Below are 20221 nucleotides of genomic sequence, written 5' to 3' on the forward strand. Positions count from 1 at the left end.
TTACGCATGTAGAAATCACACATTTTTCTACATGTATGTCAGTGCACAGACATACATAAGAATATTTACATACCTGACATGAACATTTATACCAAAACATATCCCATTTGAACTTGTCTTTTCTTAAACTTACCAAGACTAAAATCACTAAACAAAAAAAAAACAAAAAAAGATCCTTACATTCCTGTCATTAGTGGAGCAAAAAAATATGAACCCAAAATATAACCAAATGACTGACATTGCCATTCTTTGCACCACGCTGCTAGCGTATACTCGCAGATTGTAACTTCAGAGTACTTTAGTGATCTGAAAGGTGATCTGAGCTCGATTCAATATAAGTGCTTCATGGCAGCCGTCCTCACAAGTTTGGAAGAAAAAATTAGGAAGTCGTATAAGGTTTGTTGTAGGTACCAACCTGTTGGGGGTGTTGGCGATGGGCATGTGGTGGCAGCAGCATCATCATCTGTAATAAAGGTGTCATTGACAAATAGACCCACCTATCAAAAAGCTCCAAGTCCATCATTGGCAGGCCAACAAAGCCATCGATCAGACATGCGAGACAAGACTTTGAATGGAATATGACATGCAGCTCTTGGACAGGATGATTGAGACCAAAATATCCGCCAAGTTGATTGACTTGTGCCCTGTGAGACCCTCACTATGTCTGAGAGATGAAATAATGTGAGATCATAAATGTGGGTAAGATCAGGGCTCTGTGCTCATTGCTGCAAGCTTCTCAAGCTGCCGTAGCACAAGCGAATGCTCTTTTGCACCAAATAAAAAAAATCAGCGTTTAAGCAGCAGCTGCAACACAAGTTTGCAAAAATGCTCATGACCAAGCCAAAGAAAGCTCGAAATTCTGTTTAACTGCAATGAATCTCTGCTTTTTATCTGAGTTGTATCTCCTTTCTGTTTCCAATTATCGAAATCAATTCCTTCCAGCTCAACTGAGGATACTATGTAAATAAAACTGAGGCAAAGAATCCAGCTCTTCAACACTACATCTAGATGTCATTCTGCATTTTCATTAATGTTTCTGGATTACAGAATAAAGCTCACAAAGAATTTAATTTGGTGACTCACCTTGCATATAAATTGCATCTCCTTCAGTTTGCCATTTCAGGATTTATTGAGTACTTCTTCTATTGGTTTTTTAATTAATTAGTCTATATTAGTCTTTTCTTAGACATCTGAAAACTTACAACACTGCACCAAGTGTTACTGTAACACTGCATAATGAAGTTTTCAGGTGCAAGTATAATTTTATCATGTCTTTGACGTTTGCATGCCATTAAAGTCATATTGGAATGAGACAACTGCTTGAAAAGCTAATTATAAATTAATGCATATCTCCAATCAGTAGAAGTGAGTGAAGTCTACAGCTTTGTTAGAAGGGAAGTAAAACTAATCTACAGTATTAGCTTCCAAAAGAGTAAATCCAAGTTTTAGATAAAAAGTTTTTGCAATGCTGCTGAGCTATGTAGTGTGCAACAGAGGTGCACAACTAGTAAGACTTTCAGGGCTTGTTTCAGCAGCATTTGAGTAGAAGAGCTGGAGGGGTAAAAACATGCATTCGGCTAAGAGAGACTGATTCATATTGAACAGGTATACTTACCAGGTGGTGGGGGAGAGCAAGGTCCCTCTTCCTTTACAGTAGAGTTAGCGGACTCTGCTTGCTCTTTCACCCCAACCCCACCAGGCTGTGGCTGGTTTGAGCCGTTCTCAGTGGGGCTTGGCGGCTCCTTGGCCACCACAGCCTGTAATGGCTCAGGCTCTGGGGGCTCTGGTTTCTTCCCATCAGTCTCTACTGGCTCTTTCCCCTCAGCTACCGCCTCTGTACAGCAGACAAAGCGCCAGGCTGGAGCAGCAAGCATCGAGCACAAACACCGGCAGCCTTGCAAGACGATGCTTGCTCAAAAGAGGTGTTTATAAATAGCTAATGACCAGATAATGACCACAAAATGTAAAAATGACTCATCCAAAATAATGTTAATTTATTATTAAAGCAAAAAAGTAGTATGCCACATCGTATTTTGTTTTGTGATCAGGAACACCACTGAAACATCTATCTGGTCATAGCATATATACTGTATACTGTCGAGTGATCAAGGAGGCAGGGTTTTTACTGACTCGCACAGTTTAAATAAAATAACCTGATTGCATGTGCCATTAAATTTAGAATATGGAGCCCCAACACAGACTAAAGTCAGTAAAAGGTTGCCAGATAAGTCAAAAATACAACTGAATGCATCAATAAATAGAACAGTTGGTTAGATCATGAAAATGGAACATAAAACAATATATAAATCTTGATACGTTTCCTTTAACCTCCAGTCATATAGGTTCAATATTCCAATCAGTAAAATAATTTTTTAACCAAGTGATTTGGAGGTTAAAGGAAAAATATAAAGCTTCATATTTTTTAGGCCCCATTTTAATGAACTAACTAAATAACAAACTGTATTATTTATGATGTATTAAATCATATTTATGACCTGTATGATAACATTTTAGTGCCTTTTTTTTGTTTCGGGACTTCATATTATAAAGATGGTTGACTGAGGTTAATAGAGTCAGCAAAAAAAACCAACTTCCCCAATCCCTCTATACAGTACCTCCTGTGTGATCACTCAATACAGTTGCACAAATAGAAAGACAGCCACAGCTTGAGTTAGTGCAAGCGCTAAGCCTCAAGACAAGTGCAGATAGAGCAGTGCGGGCATGTGGATATGTGCGCAGTAAGTGGGGTGGCTTACCTATAGCTAACCTCATTAACTATTTGTGTGTGTTGAGCAATCATACCTCCACAAGAAAAGTGCAGTTGCAGGCCTCTCAAAGTGAATTAAAAAAAAAAAATGTGATGGCACACACCAAAACAAACACGTGATGTGAGTGTGATGTGCAAAAGAAAAGTGAAGGGGTTGGCAGGGCAGGAGAGGGGCATCAGCGTTACCCACCTGGGGGTGGAGAGACCTCCAGGGAAATCTCAGGTAGGGGCGGGGCACCGTTACTGTCTGGGGCAACACTTTCTGAGCATGTGACAAATATAGTGGTGGATGGAACAGCTGCTTTTAATAAGCACAAAGCTTCAGCATCTGCAATGCCTCTCTCAGTCTCACACTCACATGTACGCACCAAACAGACACAATCACACTCAAACAGACAAACTTGTACAAAACACACACTTCTACACCCACCCACCTGCCTCCACGTAGGCATACACACTTTATCACAATAAGTCATATTTTTGCAGACCATTCTCACATTTGAAATAACATACAGACATTCACAGGAATAACGTACTGTACCCTGCTTAAAAATGTACAAAATGTGCTGTTAATGTGTCAAGATTAGGATTTTGAAAATGTCATTTAGGTTCACAGTTGAAATTCACATCAATAAACACTAAGTTAAAATTCTACCAAGAGGCTGAATCATACTTTATACTTCCGTCAAGGTGTTGCAGTGGTTTTGCTGCTAAGATTTACCAGTTCTGTTTTTGTTTTTTTTATATGTATATAGCACCACTGCAACACTCGGTGGAAATGTCGTGCATTGTCAGGCAGTGTTGTGCATTCATCATATATCTAAAGTAATCATGTTAGACTCTCTCACTTTGTACTAAGGTGTGTTAGTGTTGGCGACGAGAAAGATTCCACTGAAAATGGCTTTACTGGATCATGAAATGCAAGTTACCCCTGAACTGTTTATCCATGTGTTGTTCCACATGTTATGATCTGTGTTGGGCAGTAATGCATCACTTATTAACATGTTACGGCAACGTGAATAGTTTTTCAGTAATGTGTAGAATAAAGGATTACAATTTAAAATTCAGCAATTACACTACAGTTACTAATCCCCGTCACAATCTTCACTACTTCTACTTATTTTGGAGGGAATTTTAAGCCTTTATTACTGACAGTGGAGTGTTGATATCCAGCCGGACTCGAACCGGGGTCATGTTCAGTGCTTTAAACTATGGGGGTACTCCTGCTTTGACATTTTGGGAAGCAGTTAGCCTCCACTAAAAGAGGAGAAATGTGCCTTCCAGTTGCTGTCTCACATTGTCTCTTCCTAGCTAACATTAACCCACATTCAGGATTCACCTGGTTTAGTTCAGAGTTGTAGTTTTTGTGAAGCCTGAAGCTTCACTGTGAGGACGGGAATCATGAAGTGCAGCTGCATGTTGTCACTGAGAATAACATTAAGCTAGCTGTGGATGGTTAATACTGTAAATAAAGTAGATATATAACATGTGGGTATGAAGGCTTTGGAGGTGCAGTAATGTAATTACTTTGTCAATGAGTAGTTGATTACATTGCTCAATTTACTTGCCCAACACTGGTGATGATACTGGAAATCACGAACCAGTGCACCACTGTTCTAAGCTACAACTAAGATCTGACTGGCATACTTGAATAAGTCTAAAGAAATTATTTATCTGACAAATCGGGGACATTTTTAGGTAGACTTTAGGAGTACCGAGCTCTCCCTCTGACCATGTCGGAGCCTCAAGATGCTGCAGCACCAAGGTCAAATCTCAGCGCCGGCAACAAGCCAGTTGCATGCCAGCACCTTGCTCACATGGGACGGTCGGGGCGTCAGCTGAATCAACAGAGAGGGATCAGCTGGCTGGCAAGAGGAATTTCAGAGATGCTGACAGCTTGGTCGTCTCTACAGATCACTCTGGAGCACAGCAGCACGTCCATACTGCCGACTATTGGCTCCACATTTACACTCCTATGTGGCTGTGTTTGCACATTCACGCCAAGTTCAGGGTTGTGATCGTCATATTACATGTGTAGATGTGCTCAGTTTATCCCTTAAGGCAAACAAGGGTTGGTGTTTGATGTATACACTTTGACAGACTTATTGTCTTCCTAAACTCCTGTTGTCCTTCCTTCACAACTTCCCCTAATTTTTAAGCAAAGTATTGATGATTGTATGTCTGGTCTTGTGCATACATTCTTCTGTCATAATCTCCTAGACTGTGAGGTGACAGGGGGAGATTAGATGTCTATCACTCACCTTCTGGCTGGCCATTTGGCGTCTGATCTAAAGAAAGAAAAACAAAAGATATCAGTGTCAAACAGGACATCGAGATATCTTGTTGTATGTCTTTAAAGGCAATCAGCATAATCACCTAAAATTGTCTTTCTGTTTGTACACATTGACCTAATTTATTGATATACATTCACCACTAAGCCATATCATCTTTGTGTTAGATGACTGGCTCCTCATGCTTAGACACCATGTAGTCTTAACTGATTATGAAGGAGGCCCTCATGACACACCATTTGTTTGCCCTCTGCCTTGTCTAGACTTATGAAACTAATGTTGTGGGGGCAGCAACAGAAACATATTTGGAGTAACAGGACTCAATGCAGGGCTCCAGCTGATCAAAGCATCCATGCAGCCTTTGGCATGCAATGGATTAGAAAATTAACCTCTTTTGTTATTAATGGGTTAGTGGAGCAGAGAGCCATGGGAGGTTGCCTAGTAGTCATGGGAGTTTTGCAACATCTGGAGCAAATTTTCTTTTATTATCCTTGCTCAGATTGTTTGTAACAGCTTTCAAAAGTGCACAACGAAGTCTTAAGGGGGACACATGAAGCTGCTGTAGTCAAGGGGACCACAAGAACTGTAATTGGTCAGATTTTGCTGCTTGTTTTTTTCTGCTACAAGTTTCCAATGCTGGTGGAGATTGTTGATAGTGAAGTTGGAAAAAGTAATCTGCTGCTTTTCGGTAACTCACGTCTAGCAGAGCCATTGTTCTCCACTGTGAATGAAAGACTGCAAACAGTTACTGTGGGGCATTTAATCAAAGTCCAAATCCCATTCCGACAACAAGTCATCTAAACAGCAATATACTTTTTTGCATTTGCCCTCATGGCGTTTTCTGATGCTGATGCTGTCAGGAAAATTGCAAAATTAAAACTGTCTTCTGATCTGACACTGTTATGGATAAGGTTTGGTCCATGGTCAGGCACAAAAACGACTTGGTTTGGGAAAGATCATGTTTTTGGTTAAAGTAACTTCTTGGTTAAATGCCCTACACGACCCCACAAGTGTTTGCTGTTATTTTGGCTGAATAGACCTCTGCACAAGATGAAGGTGAATTTTGCTCACTTTCAACATGAGCAGAAGTCTTTTCAGCTAAAACATATGCTGGGAGGTACTTGGGGTCACCAGATTAATTGAACTAAAGTTAGAAAGATGTCGATCAAACAGTCTGTACACACACACAGACATCTGAGAAGACGTCTAATCATACAGAATAAGTGAAATCACCTGTGTGAGTGTGTAGGAAACCAATGTGGTCATGGTTAAAAGAAAACCCACATTGACTATTTGTAGGAAACAGAAAGCGAGCAGTGGCTTCCTGTGTTAGAGTCCATTGTTATGGCAAACGTATGCTGTTTAGGGTCATGTGCTGAAACAATTGCATGCTGTCATTTGTCTTGGGGGGACAGTCTCCGGCCAGATCATGTATGACACTTGCATCTGGTGTTGTGGTGGTGAAAGGCTGAACTATAAATCAAAACTCATGCCACAGGTATCTATGCTGGGACAACTGTTAACCACTCGTGTCAAGAATAAATCCAGCTTTAAATGATAAATAAAGTATCTATCATGGTGATCAAAGTTACATTGCTCACATTAAATCACTGAAATAAATCAAATGTCTCATGTGCATGCAGGATGGATTTTTGAGACCAATTTTGATAACCATTAGCGTGAAATAGCTTGTCATCCGGTGTCAATACTTCAGTCAACCATTCATTTGGGGGTCTGCATGTGTGAGAAGAAGGGGAATGGGCAGAAAGAAGTGGGCAGAGGGATTAGCGGTACATATTTGCAGTGATGACAGTTGACAGCTCTGTTGCCATCACGTGTTCGAACCTGTCAGTTTCACAAAGCCCTCCATGAGGAGCACCGTCAACACCAATCTGTGAATTCTTAAAGGTTTCCTGTGTATGACTCATTGTTGATTCTCTTGGAAACAATCTTTCCTCAACTTTTATTTTTTTATTACATTTTATTATTAGCTAATTTAGCTTTTTTTTTTAATTTAAAGGAGAGAATGAGATTGTCACAACAGGGATTAAGAGCAGTTGCAGAAACAGAAGGAAGAAATAAGGAAAATGCTAAAAAAAAAAGACCATTAAACAGTGTTTGTTTCCTAACAATAAAAGTCAAATTTAATCCAGTATTTTTCAAACTTGTCTTTCAGTAGTTGAAGAGCATAAATTTAAATACTCAAACCCAGTATCCTTGACATTAAACGTCTGACTCTCTCCCCAAAATGCTGAATATAAATGGCCAATAATCCGATGTTTGTTCCTTTCACATAACACATCTAATGTTGTGAGACGTGAGGCTCCTCTTTCAGCGTCTCTTTCAGAGAAACCTTTCTTGCCCTCAAAGAGGCTTTCTCACAGCCAGCTGTTGTCTATGAATACCGCAACCATAATTCCATCTATGTCCACCGACAATGCACCGTTTTCAACAACCATTTTCCCCTATCGCGTCTTAGCCTCTGATATCCCTCCATTTGTAATCATTCCCTCTGAACATTCCAGCTCAAAATTAGCCCTCACTGCCACCTCACTTCAAAACAATGTGTCGCTGGCCACTGGGCCACAATCCTGCAGGGTCACATCATGCACCCGAGAATGAGACTCGCTCGCTCTCTGTCTCATCACCCCTGAGATAATGAGAGTGGAGAAAGGTTTTGTTTTACCTCTGAGGACTCCCAGTGCAGCTGACAAGGCTGCAGGTATTTTCAGCTGTTGCCCCTGCTGGCGTGCAGACAGAAGGGCTCATACAGGCTCCGACATGAGCCAAACTGCCGGCAGCTTTATTTTTTCCTAATATAGACCTTTATTGCATTAATAACGATGAGCTTAAATGAACTACTAATTGCCCCTGCTGTAGTGCTTTATTTCACTTTATTTTACTTTTTATTTCTATTAAATCTGGTTTGACAAGCTCTCCAGCAAGGATCTTTTTTTTTTAAGACTTTAAATGTCTGAAAGTAGTTGAAAGGTGTATTTGGGCGGCAATTAGCTGCTGACAGGCTTTCCTCCTGCATTCAACCATGGGTTTGATTTATGAGGTGTTGTTGTGTAACACAAAGCAACAGTGTCAGGGGACCGAGCTCGGGGAGAGTGATGGAACTTAGTGACAATAAATATCATGAGGTGGAGACATGGGCTTCACCACAGCTGACACCCAAAACCTAGTGCAAAGGAAACCGCAGCGAGGACTGTGCTGGAAGGCTTCTGGGCACCAGGTCAAAGGGTTGACGGTAGGTGGCCAATCTCTGAGTGATCCATCCTAGACGGAGAGTGGCAGGGAGATGTCTGTTTTGGTGTGTGGCACAGGAGAGGAGGAGGAGGAGGAGGAGGGGGGGTCGGGTGGCAGCGGAGGGAGATGGCAGGGAACAAGGGATGGGGATTAAAAGTGCACTCATTCTGAACTATTCCAGGGACAAGAATCCCAGCCCCAAGAGATCTGAGGGCGACTCAGCCAGTCCGTCATCTCGTTCCGACTTTTTAAAGGCTTGAGAGTGGGGTGTTTAAAACAACAGCACCGGCCTCCTCCACTTCAGCTGTTCAGACTCATTTAAAGAACAATACTTTTCTACCCTCATTTATCTGCTCCTCAGGGCGATGCTGCTATTTATGGATAGTGTTTGTGGCAGACTGGAATCTGCTGCCTCTATTTCCCCACAGCTTTGTCTCCGAGGGGATCAGGGATGTTTATGGCAGTGGATGGACACTGCGAGGGCAACCAAGCTGTACGCAATCTATTGTACAAAGGTACATAATGACTGAGGACAAGCTGGCATTGAGCTTTACATCACTTCAATACCTTTGGCTTCCTCTGGCTGTTGCAAACTCCTACTTTATTAATCCCACTTAATAATCCAACAAGAGACTAGACTGAAATCTGGATGCTGAGGAATGGGATTTTGGATTTTGAAAAAGTGTCAGATCAGAAAACATTTTGGGAATTCATCATGTCCGTGAATATGTCAGTGCCCATGAAAGAGCCTCCACGAACCCTGTATAAAAAATCTCCATCTAGTCAAATCAAGTCAATTTTATTCATACCATTCATTCACCCACACAAATTGGCCTCAAAGTCAACACCCCAAGTTCTCCGTAAAAAACTTCAATGTGGAAAAAAGTAAGAGGCATCGGGAAGAACATAATAGGAAAAAATCCTTCTTCCAGGATGGACAGACATGCAACAGATATCATGTGTACAAAGACACGTGTTAGTGTCGATGTGCAAATCATGCCTGACGTGTCAAGAACTGCTACAGACAGATCAACCTCTGGAGGATCACGGGTTTATTAAAAACGTGTATCAGCTCTCATCAGGAAGGCTTCCAAGATCCCAACAAAATGTTCCATTTCCTCTACATGGGCATGTCTGGGTTGACAGCAGACACCCAAAGAGCTGAGCTAATGGGGGGCGGGGAGGGTGGGAGTAATACCATATCGTAATGACAGACAAGAGCGGATTAAAAGGGAATGTTGATGGACATGGTGGTACAGATGACTGACGTTATGGTGTGGAGGGAAGATCCAAAGTGAGAGCAGTACAGGGGATGGGTTAAGATGTTGTGCGTGGTTGAATATGGACTTGGATTATGGGCAGAGGGCAGGTCTGAGGGGTCCTATTTGGCTTCCATCAATCATCAGGAAGACAACCACAATCAGGATAAGCTGTATTATTTATCCTAAGGCAAGTTCATCCACATTGCATCATCCATCAAGGGTCTTTGCTTGTGTCCAGCTCAGTGCTCATCAACATTCCTTCACTGTGCTTCATCATCATATCTTTCACTCAGAAGACTCCAGTATGCCAACCCCCTTCAACAATAGTATCTGTTCATAAACCTCAAATCTTCTCTTGCCCCCGGGATAGTAGAAGCACGCATGCATCAGTAATACAATACCACTGTCAAAGTCACTTTGAAGATTCCTATGAACAAGCTGGCAGACTTGCCATAAAGTGATGGAGTTCCCTGCAGCGAGTAAAAACTGACTCTGCTCCCCTCAATCAAAAACAATACACAGGCAAACATGAAAAAAAAGCAGCGTTGATAGAAGTACAACACAGTTAAGTGGCTTCACAAGCATTAAAACTCAGCATTTCTGCCTTAAAATGTGTTAAAACATGTGTGGATGTCATTTTCTGAGGCAACATGCTAATCTCACCCTCACTGACAACACTCCTACCTTTCTTTGTGGGCTCTGGCATCTTGCGCCGCGTCCCAAGAAAAGCGTCAAGGAGTCAAAAAAAGGTGCCGGTTTTCAGAACAGTGTGACTGCACGGGAGGTCAGGTGAGGCTTGGGAGCCCTGAGTCCAGCAGGGAGAGAGATGATGATGATAGTGGCAGTGGCAGAAAAAACCTCTGGGACCCCTCGGACCAGAGTGATGGGAGACGAGGAGGGCACAAGGATACGGTTTGGAAATCTCAGTGGGGGTGGGGGGGTGGTTGGGGCAAGGAGGAGGAACAGTAACAGATCAAGGAGGGACAGGCTTTCAGGCCTTATATAGAGAGGGGACATGCTCCTCCTCTCTGTAGTGGACAGTGCAGGTCTGTCTGTCCTACACTGGAGCATCACTGTCCCCAACTCACTGGCTGCTGTGCCAGGTCGTTGGATAAAAGGCAGCAGCAAGTAAATGTGAAGTTTCATGCTACGCTGCTGCACAGAAGTGACATTTACTAGACTTTGATGTTTTTAGGATCAGTCAAAAGATATTCTGTATTTTTGTTATTGTCAATAAATCCCATGAAAAGATCAAACTAGGTATAGGAGTCCAGCTTCCTCAGCCTGTCTGTGGTCCTCAGCCTGAAGATCTTTAGCATCTACTGAAGATTTAAATCTTTAAAAACAGGTCACAAACACACAATTTAATTTTTAATAAAGACTAACTAATCTCCTTAAAAACCTTGGAACTGTAGCTTTTTATCAACTGTTTTATCAAATGTTACTCAAATAGTGATTTGTCGGGGACTATTTTCAGCTGTGGATTTGGTGAGCTAGCGATTATTTATAGCTGCGAGATGTATGTGGGATCAACTCAGAATAAACTACAGCACCCATGTTCATCATAATTAAATAAACGTATCACCCAGTGCAAAATAAGGCATATTAGTGTCACGTTTGGAGCAATACTACTTCAGGTTCTGCAGATCCACAAAATGTCAACATCACTATAGCTGGTTAACCTTTGTGAATTCAGTTAGAGAGGCCTGTTTGATCTTGACAGGACATGTCTTCATTACTTTAAGATTTCCTCCTCAGTAGCAGGGTGAAGGCTGTCAGATGGGGTGTCAGATGTGAGTATCCTTTAAGTGCTAGAGAAAAAAAGGTGAAAACGGAGGAGACTAACAAATCAGGAGGTGCGATATAAAAGGGAGAGGTGTCGTCATTGTCACAGGTCTGAGGCTGATGTAACACTCCGCTGACAATCCAGTCCTGTGCTCACATGATACACATCATATTCAGAGAATCCGTGGATTTATTATAAAAGAAAAGTTTGAAATGACATGCAGGGATTTGATGTCAGATGCCAGATATCAGTTTAATCCAGGGGGAATGCTGTCCAAGAACAGCAGGCTTTCTGACCTGGCAAATAAATACTGGGGAGATGCCTGGGCGGTGGTTATATGGCCTATACTTAGAAAGCTGTCATGAACCTTGACATTTGACATGTGTATCTGACATGAAAAGAGGGTTTGATGGTGAATTATGTCACTGATGTGGCTGCTTTGGTCCTAATTAATCTTTTTAGCATGTCAACCGCAAGTGATAAATCAGGTGAGGTCTCTGATAAGGCCTTGAAGATTAAAAAACGAGGCTTAAAGCTGCTGGATTTACGAGCAGCAACAAGGCAGGAGCTTTTTAAACCAACACATTGAAGGATCTAACAATATCATAACCGCTTGAGCATGTTAATGACCTCAACGTGGAAGTTTACTTAAAACATGCACAATTCATTCTTCAGACAGGACAGTCGAGGCAAGGCACAGCTCTATTTCTGGGCCACATGGAGATTTGTTTGTGCACAGGAATGCAGCTTATATCCTGCTGTCAGAAATTTGTCATCACTGATTACGGGAAGATCCTCAAATGAGTCACCAATGCTACAAAACAGGAGCAATACTGCATCTGGATGTTTTTAATCAAGAACCCTCTCCTGCCTTCAAGACAACTGTTTTTTTAATAATTCAGTTTTAAGTATGTGGCCTTTCTCGGTTAACAGACTCTCATAGCTCGGTTAGCCCATTTATAACTTGGAGTGGGCTCCAGCAGTAAATACTAGGCTTAGGGAAGTATCATGTGGGTCTGCTACAAAGAGCACAAAACCATTTGGTATTGCCTGAGACGGGCGAAAGTTCACATCACAGAGGCGATTTAGCCATGAGGTCACACCAGACTGGGAGAAAAAAGAGAAGATGCTGCGGGCATTGAGATGGACTACACTGACACCCACTGGTTCATAAGGGCCATAAAAAGTGCTACTAAGAGGAAGACACATGCACATGCACACCTGTCAACAGGTCGAGAGGCAGATTACGCTGCTGTGTGATTCTTTTCTCTCGGGGGGGGGGGGGGGGGGGGGGGGGTAGTATTTTTGATATTACAGCAGAAACTTTTAGGGCTGCTTGACATTGCTCTGGAAATCTACTCAGTGGAAAATTTTCTATTGTTTTAGTTTTGAACTAAAGCACATTAATTGGGTCTGAAATTAAACAATGTAAAGAGGAAACAACAAGATTTGGAGACAGGCAGCCCTACCTGTCCCTGCCTCTCTGTATGTGTACATGGGCATTAGTATCCTTTCTGGTTTTGGTCATATTCAGGAGATGGTTAAACTGGGTTATTCATATGCCACATTATCCCAGTTTATACTATATCTCCAGAGAGCATAGGCATTCTCTAAACCATGATATGATGTTGTTTACATAGGCAAAACATAACTGGAATACTCAAAAAACCCGATCCAGGATACTTGTGCACATGTAAATGTACTCAGTGTGTGCTTCCTCATCTGTGCCATGTGGTCTAGGCCTCAGGGCACCAAACGAACCAATCATGACTCTTTTTATTTTAGTTATATACTAACTTATTGTTTTTAACATCCATGCACTTACCCACAAATCACATATCAACACATACATGAACATATCAGATATCAGCCAGATAGATGCATAAACTATATTCCCTACTTCTGCTTGTAACACACTTAAATCACTATAGTAGTCACGTTTTTTTGTTTGTTTTTATTATGCGTGCGTGTGTGGCCCCTCTGTAAAGGTGTTCACACTAAAAACAATGAGGTTTAAGTGCTAATTTCCATCTGTTATTGTAGGTCTTGGGAATTGTACTGCAGCCAATTTGTTGTTCCACAGTATACTGCACTGTTGGGCTGTGGGGGAGGGTGAGGGTTGGGGTTGTTTATAAAGGGCGATGATTTCTACAGTTATCTCTCGATATGGATGAAAACACACACCTTTAAAGCTGAAAGCAGGTTCTTCAACTTGTTAATCATTGTTTCATATCAAAATTGATGTACTGAAGTTGAGCCAAACAATGGTTAATCAGTCAGTTTCCATATACAGTACTTACTGACTGAATTATGTGCTAATTATGGCCTTCTCATCTTTTAAGGGGCTGAAGAGGTTTAATGAAAGGTGCAACTAGTGTCAGAAAAGCTTTAGTCTTGATATCCTGAGATTATGTGACAACATAGCAGATTTATTTTTCATATTTGTATTTTTTTTTTTTTAACTAACTCTAATGACAGCACAAACTGCAACAGTAAGAAAAAGTCTTTTATTATTTATACAACAAACTCAGTTTATGCAAATGTAAAGATATAACATGACAAATGAAAGGTTATAAGGGTTCTACACATTAAAAACAGGAAAGAAGAGCATAATTTAGTCTTATATGAGGTGATAATGAGCTACACAAAAATCTAGTTTACATTACAAATCTCCTCGATGACACTTCTGCAGTGACATCAGGGTGTTTGGGCTGAACTGGTAGGTGAGCTTCTTCTTCACCTTGAAAATCTCTCCGGACCGGGCGTAGTTCCTGAGGGCCCGGGACATCTTTTGGTAAGTCATCGGCCTCTTGTTGCCCTTTCTCTGCCCCCAGAGGGCCGCTAACTGGTCCTTGTTTCTGGAGGAAAAGCGGAAAACGCCAGTGGCTGCTGGGACCCAGGACACACAGTGGGCCATGGTTGGATCCTCCAACATTTCAAACAGGAAGTGAAACAGGCGCACCTTTCTACCTGCAACCAGTGAGGAAACAGTAAGTGGCATGTACAGTTAGCACTGACTTTACAGGAAAGAGGATTTAGGGAATATCGCCAACAGCTGTGCCACACTAAAACAGTTAGTGCTGGTTACGGTTAATCATTTCCTCACATAAAGATATTCCCAGAAAATTTCTTCAATGATGGGTTTAAGTAGTGAGGATAAAGCTGTAAACACTGAGGTTATCTGATAGATATGTAAAAACAGCTATTGAGCTAAGCCATGCACAGCTCCATTGTTTTTCTACAGTAAAGGGAACATCTCTTATTTGCTCTCTTGGTATTGTTTCCCTCAGGCTACTAGCAACCAGGGCAATAACAGTATCTAGTGACCAAAAAAAGGAGAACTCACCACTCCCCGCTGCTGTGGCCTGGTGTGTGGTTGATTGTCTTGTTGATACAAAGTTTGGCAGTGACCCACCATCAGACAATGTTGACGTGTTTTGGCCAAGAGCCGGTGGGGCATCGTGTGCCAGCAAGGGCTGAAGTACAGGTTTGATGTTGTTTTTGGAGAAACCGAAATAACAACAATAGCAGAGCATTAGATTGCAGAGCACTGGACAGCTTTAAAGGTTTTGTTACATGTGGATATTTTTCTATGTGTGTGTCATGTGGGGAAAAAATGACTAAAACAAACATTTTGATGCTTACAGGTGACTCATAGGACATCCCACGCTGCTCACATGATGAATCATCCACACCTGGCACACCTGCAGCCCAGTACACCTTGTCTGCTGGGGGGGAAAAAAAGTTGCTCAAAGATTGCACTTAAATTAAATCATATGAAGCATTATAATTTCATTTTCCAGCCTTTCTCCTTACCATTTTCTCCAGTGTTTTGTCTGTAGTACTCCTCTAGGAATTCCAAGATCACCTCCAAATCTGATTGGGTCTCCTGGAGGTTAAAGCATTCAAAATTAGCATTCAGTGTTTAATTATTTATGTAATTCTAATGTCATCCTTGCAGTAAGTGTCTGCTCTTTACCATCACTGATGTGGTTGTTTCTAATGCAGCAAAGTCCCTGCAGTTTGAATTTCACAAAACTGAGTTTGAGACAAAATGCACAGAGACGTTGAGGTACCCGGACTCTTATTATACCCCCCGCAGGAGCGGGCTTTTCTGCATAACACCAGACGTCTTCTACCCCGGGCTCACAGGAACAATGACCACCATCCCACAAAGCCCAACACCAGCACCAGTCAACCCATCAACAAAGCCTCCCAGCACTGACCACATCCTCCCCGCTGAACAAGATAAGACCTGGCCTGGAGGCAGGCTCTACACAATGCTCTCTTTTCAGGAAAAACACACTTGCTGCCACATTTTTCCTCACAGGATGTGTCTTAATTTCATATTTTTTAGTGTGCCTGTTGTAATATTTCACTACAGTGGAGATGGTGCCAAAATGTTTGATTTGAACGCAGTCTTTATATTCTTGTCCAACAGTGTATGTGTTTTCTTTTTGGGACAAACAATGAGAGTTGAGAGGCTGCAGTTTGTTTCTATGAAGTCAGTAAAAACAAGTAATAGAGTACCCAGATTTATTTATTGGTCGTATTCAAAAGAGTCCAACAAATTATGCAAAAATTAAAATTCGAATAAAAATGAATTGTTATGTTGTGAAAAACCAACATTTATTGATACACAATAAATAAAATATACAAACACTTACATTTCATTACATAGAACATGCTTATTACTGGTTGTTTGCTGTTACAACAGGAGCTAAAGAAAATATTAATTGTTATTATTATTGTACAATATAATCACAATTATCTCTTATACAGCCTCATAAAACCAAAGAGCCAAGAAAGGCTACGTACACTGCAAATGAAACGTGTCTGAACATCCTATATTTTAACATTTTGAGTCAAACCATAAGCAAATGCTCTAAATATATAAAAGAGATAGTTACAAGTGAACTGGAAAATATTTGTGATTTTTTTGTACTGTTCAAAATAGACACTTGTAGCAGAAAAAACACGTGATGAACAGCCTTACCAGATGTCTTTTAGATATAATATCACAGTTTAAGCCACCATTCTGAGATACTTAAATTTTTACAGGTTCTCTGTCAGATTATATTTCACCCTCAGATAATAATAGCTTGTCCTCTCTTTAGTCTGACCTGACGTTTCCTCTCTCATGAGCACTGCTACCAAAGAACTAAATCTTTGTATTTAAGATCGCATTTAACTGGCTCTCAGATCTTAATGTGGCTCTTAATTAGTGCTTTATTGAATGCAGATCACTGTTTTTGTTTTGATATATTCTTTTTACATGCAGTTTTGTAGTTTCAAAGTATTTACAATGAATTTAAAGTAACCAAAAATGCAAAACTATATAGGTATTTAAACACTTTTGACTGGCTGTGTAAAAATCCCTTGAGTGTTACTCTTTGTGACAGTAACAGTCCCACTTTGACGTATAAAAACATGCAGTGAATGAAAATGAACCCAGGAAGTTTGACAGTAAAAAAAAAAGTTAAGTCTCTGGAAACCTTTTCAAACTTTAAGGGTTTAAGAGATTTCTCAAACAGTCTTTCATCTCAGAGCTTGGCTGCGTTGTGTGAAGTGAAGCTGGCAGCCAGGTCATAATCTTCCTGCAGCTGGTAGTGTCCGTACCAGCTGTGCCAGTCCGGCGCTGCAGAGCCACAGTAGCTCTGTTCAGCCAGGTTTTGCTGCTGCTGGATGTGGACTTCCTCCTGTGCGGGGTGGCAGGGCAGGTGCATGGGCACCTGTGCAGAGCCGAGCCTGTGCAGGATGTCTGGGTTGAACTGGTAGGTGAGTTTGCGGCGCACCTTGATGATCTCACCGGTGCGGCTGTAGTTTCTCAGGGCTCGTGCCATCTTCTGATAGGTCATGGTCTTGCGGTTGCCCTTGCGTTGGCCCCAGCACTCAGCCAGCTTCTCTTTGTTCTTGGAGATGAAGTGGAAGGTGCCGCTTCCGCTGTCTGTCCACTGGATTGAGTCGCCCATGTTGGGGTCATTCAGAGCTTCATGGAGGTATTCATAAAGTCTGAGCTTCTTGCGACCTGAGGAGATTAATTTATCCTCATGTTAGTGGTGAAAGCTCTGAAGCAACATGTAAAATGTACTGAAAATCTAAACATAATTACCTTTACTATTCCTCTGTGGTGGCAAGATGGAGTAGAAATGAGGAGATTCAGTTTGTGAGTGATTCAAGGAGACATCAGGGATAACCTGAGGCCAGGCCTGCTGCTGTAAAACAGATATTTAAAGTCAGCAAGGCTTCCCATGTTTCTAAATCTAATCTAAAAAATGTATCTGTTTATTAGACACACAAATGCAGATTTTATTTTGTGCTACTTACAGCTGTGTCATTCCAGTCATATGTGGAAGTTGGGACATCAGAAGGGTGTGTGACGAGGCAGCAGGAGATCTGACACTGCAGAGATGGCTGCTGGGGACCCAGAGTCTCATAGTATGTATACTCTGAAAAGAAAAAAGTGTTAAATTAAGATATTAATACATCAAATGTCAAAATACAATCACATAATCACTCAAAATGTCTTTGACTTTGATAAAAAAAGGAAGAAAACTGTGGATTTTAATGACAAAAAGAAAGAAATGCAACAGAAATGTTATGTTTACATTAATAATTTTGTGCAGTAAAGTGCAGAGCAGGTTGTCTAAAAGATGTTTGCTGTACCTGATTCATAATATGAATGATTTGAATGCTGTTGAATCACATCAATTGCATCCTGGAAATGTTGATTGATGTCGTTGTCAAAGGAACCCTAGAATAGGAAGATGCAGGAACAGAATCCTTAATTTCACACTTAATAATCTATAACATAATTACATTTTACAGGTAAAGTTTCCCTTAAATAAATATGAAAATTAGGAGCAAGACACTATTAAATTATAGGAGACTCAAAAGTTAATTTTAATCTTCCATATTTCTGTAATTAAAATGAAAATCAAAGGCAGCATCCTCACAACTCACCATCTTGTATGACTGAGTGCTGCCCTCAGTTGAGGCCATTTCCGTCCTAATAGGTGAACGCCGCTGCACTTGTGCAGGTGTACACTATTTGGACAGGTATATATATATCTTGCAGACCTCCAATACCTGTTCACTGTTCAGCCACATGAATAGGTAGAGGCCGGTCAATTTAAATGTGTTAACGTCATGATGGACTGCAGCCGCACACTTCTCTTTTTTGGAAGCATAGATCAGATCTAAGCATCACACTCTCTCATAGTGGAGATCGTAATCTACGAACAACAAAAAAAAACTCTTTTATTGCACGCTCAACCCAGGAAAGCACCAATTCCCAGTGACCTGAGAATTTGCATACAGGAGAGATATCTATCTCAAATACATGTCTTTTATCGGTGCTCTTCAGTAATGCACTTTTCTGTAGAGTTACGGGAAATTTTCCTCTGTGCTACTTTGTTTTCTGTCAACATAGTAAAGTGATGAACATTTGCATACAAATATGAGCCACAACAAATCAAAAGGATTCAATTATTATAAATATTTCTTTAACTTCAATTTAAAAACTAAAATAGCAAAATTATCTCATAAAATCATTGTTTTCAAATTCAGCATTATTTTTATTTTATTTTATTTGGAATATTAAAAAGTTATAATTGCATATTTGCCTCCTGAAATCTAATAACTGATAAAAACAACACAAACGCTCTGATCTGGTCAACAACAAAATAACAAACTTGGTTCCTCTTCTTCTCACATTTTTTATTTGTTGCAGCACATTTATGTCGCTCATGATCATTAAAGAGACACAAGGACATTTGTTGGCGTTGACGCTTCTTTAATTTTGCTTAAATTTTAAGAAAAGTTAATTGTGCAGTCATTAAAATTTGCTGCAGAAATCAAATGAGCTTCTGTTACAGTTTTAAAAGCTGTTGTTTTTTTGCACCTACACTTAAATTCTTTTAATGAGAGTGTTTCATTAAATCCTCATATCACTTAAAACAACCTCAATATACTGTAAGCCACAGGTGTATGTGGGCTTATTGTGGAACTGAAGATAAATTAAAATAAGTTGTTGTGGCTATTTGAATTTCCAATTAACCAGAATACCATAAACACAGTTTCAGATAAATGTGATTGTAAAGGTTAATGGTTAATAATGTGGTGATCACTGTTAAACTCAGCCGGCGCTTTTATTCCACAAAGCCAACCCCCTCTTCAAATAAACACCAGCTTTTTGAGAAGTTCATTTATCTCAGGCGTGCAGTTTTAAATATCAACTGACTTGGTCCTGAAGTTCCCCTTTCAGCCCAGTTAAGTGTGGTGGCAGTCAGGCCTGAACGCTGAGCTGGAAACATCATGGAAACAAAGAAATGGAGATGCACAGGTTATATCTAAGCCAAAGATAGATATGATTAGGTAACTGGTTCAGTCAGTTTAATGCATCTTGATGTGATGTGATCTGATTTGTGTCTGATTTGACTCATTTTATTGTTTTTCCATCGGTTAAGAAAAACACTTTCTCACAGTAAATTAACATGTTGTGTGCACATGTGTGTCTGTGCGTGTAGGAGGGGAGGAAGGAGTTTCTCTGTGTGTGTGTGTGTGTGTGTGTGTGTGCAAGCATGCAAATGTTTGTGAGTGTGTGAGGCGCATAAGAGTGTTTGTGTGTGTTTCCTGCCTGTGCAGCACGCTGATAAAAACAAAGAACCACAAACCTCGTCCTTTCTCCCACTCCGTCTTTCCCTCTTCCCATTCAGGGTGAAATTTCTGTCAAATCAACTTCATAAATTAAAGACCGCAACCTGTTGGGCCGCAGCTGAAGCCTGACAGCTGTGTGCTGGTGTTTGGTGCTGTGTGGGATGCAGAGTTTTTGTCTCTCATGCTCCATTATGTTGGTCTTTTA

At 40.8% G+C, this 20221-nt stretch overlaps 3 protein-coding genes across 9 annotated transcripts in view; all 3 read right to left on the bottom strand.

The window, feature by feature from the left end:
- Window positions 1-10533, bottom strand: part of mybpc1 (myosin binding protein C1) — a 34087-nt gene extending 23554 nt beyond the window's left edge. For 2 of the 7 annotated variants that reach the window (XM_067581657.1, XM_067581656.1), the window contains exons 1-5: window positions 10257-10533; window positions 5029-5055; window positions 2958-3029; window positions 1616-1834; window positions 416-463 (exon numbers count right to left, since the gene is read on the bottom strand). In XM_067581657.1, coding sequence (XP_067437758.1) covers window positions 416-463; window positions 1616-1834; window positions 2958-3029; window positions 5029-5055; window positions 10257-10278 — 388 coding nt within the window. In that variant the 5' untranslated portion in view covers window positions 10279-10533. The remainder of the gene's footprint in view (window positions 1-415; window positions 464-1615; window positions 1835-2957; window positions 3030-5028; window positions 5056-10256) is intronic. The other 5 variants (XM_067581659.1, XM_067581658.1, XM_067581662.1 and 2 more) reach the window with 3 other exon arrangements.
- A 3131-nt stretch (window positions 10534-13664) lies between these two features.
- Window positions 13665-15268, bottom strand: spi2 (Spi-2 proto-oncogene; the record flags this gene model as incomplete). Its single annotated transcript, XM_067582502.1, has 3 exons — window positions 13665-14347; window positions 15004-15086; window positions 15145-15268. Coding segments are annotated over 3 exons (534 nt in total), but the record flags the coding sequence as incomplete, so codon positions are not given.
- Window positions 15269-16027: 759 nt separating this feature from the next.
- spic (Spi-C transcription factor (Spi-1/PU.1 related)) lies at window positions 16028-18366 on the bottom strand. Its single transcript, XM_067581783.1, has 5 exons — window positions 18322-18366; window positions 18025-18112; window positions 17686-17807; window positions 17471-17573; window positions 16028-17386 (listed from the first exon to the last, which is right to left on the bottom strand). Exons 1-5 carry the CDS (start codon window positions 18358-18360, stop codon window positions 16902-16904), a joined length of 837 nt encoding a protein of 278 aa, XP_067437884.1. The 5' UTR covers window positions 18361-18366; the 3' UTR covers window positions 16028-16901.
- Window positions 18367-20221: the final 1855 nt, after the last annotated feature.

This window comes from Thunnus thynnus, chromosome 23 (genome assembly GCF_963924715.1).
Source record: "Thunnus thynnus chromosome 23, fThuThy2.1, whole genome shotgun sequence".
Lineage (NCBI taxonomy): Eukaryota > Metazoa > Chordata > Actinopteri > Scombriformes > Scombridae > Thunnus > Thunnus thynnus.

What these genes read in the sequence shown, in the direction of transcription:
- spic (XM_067581783.1), bottom strand. Translation starts at nt 18,360, where the DNA reads ATGGCCTCAACTGAGGGCAGCACTCAGTCATACAAGATG. An exon ending in TCATTCATATTATGAATCAG is followed by an intron (nt 17,808 to 18,024) that starts GTACAGCAAACA and finishes TTTTCTTTTCAG; the next exon opens with AGTATACATACTATGAGACT. An exon ending in ATGACTGGAATGACACAGCT is followed by an intron (nt 17,574 to 17,685) that starts GTAAGTAGCACA and finishes TCTGTTTTACAG; the next exon opens with CAGCAGGCCTGGCCTCAGGT.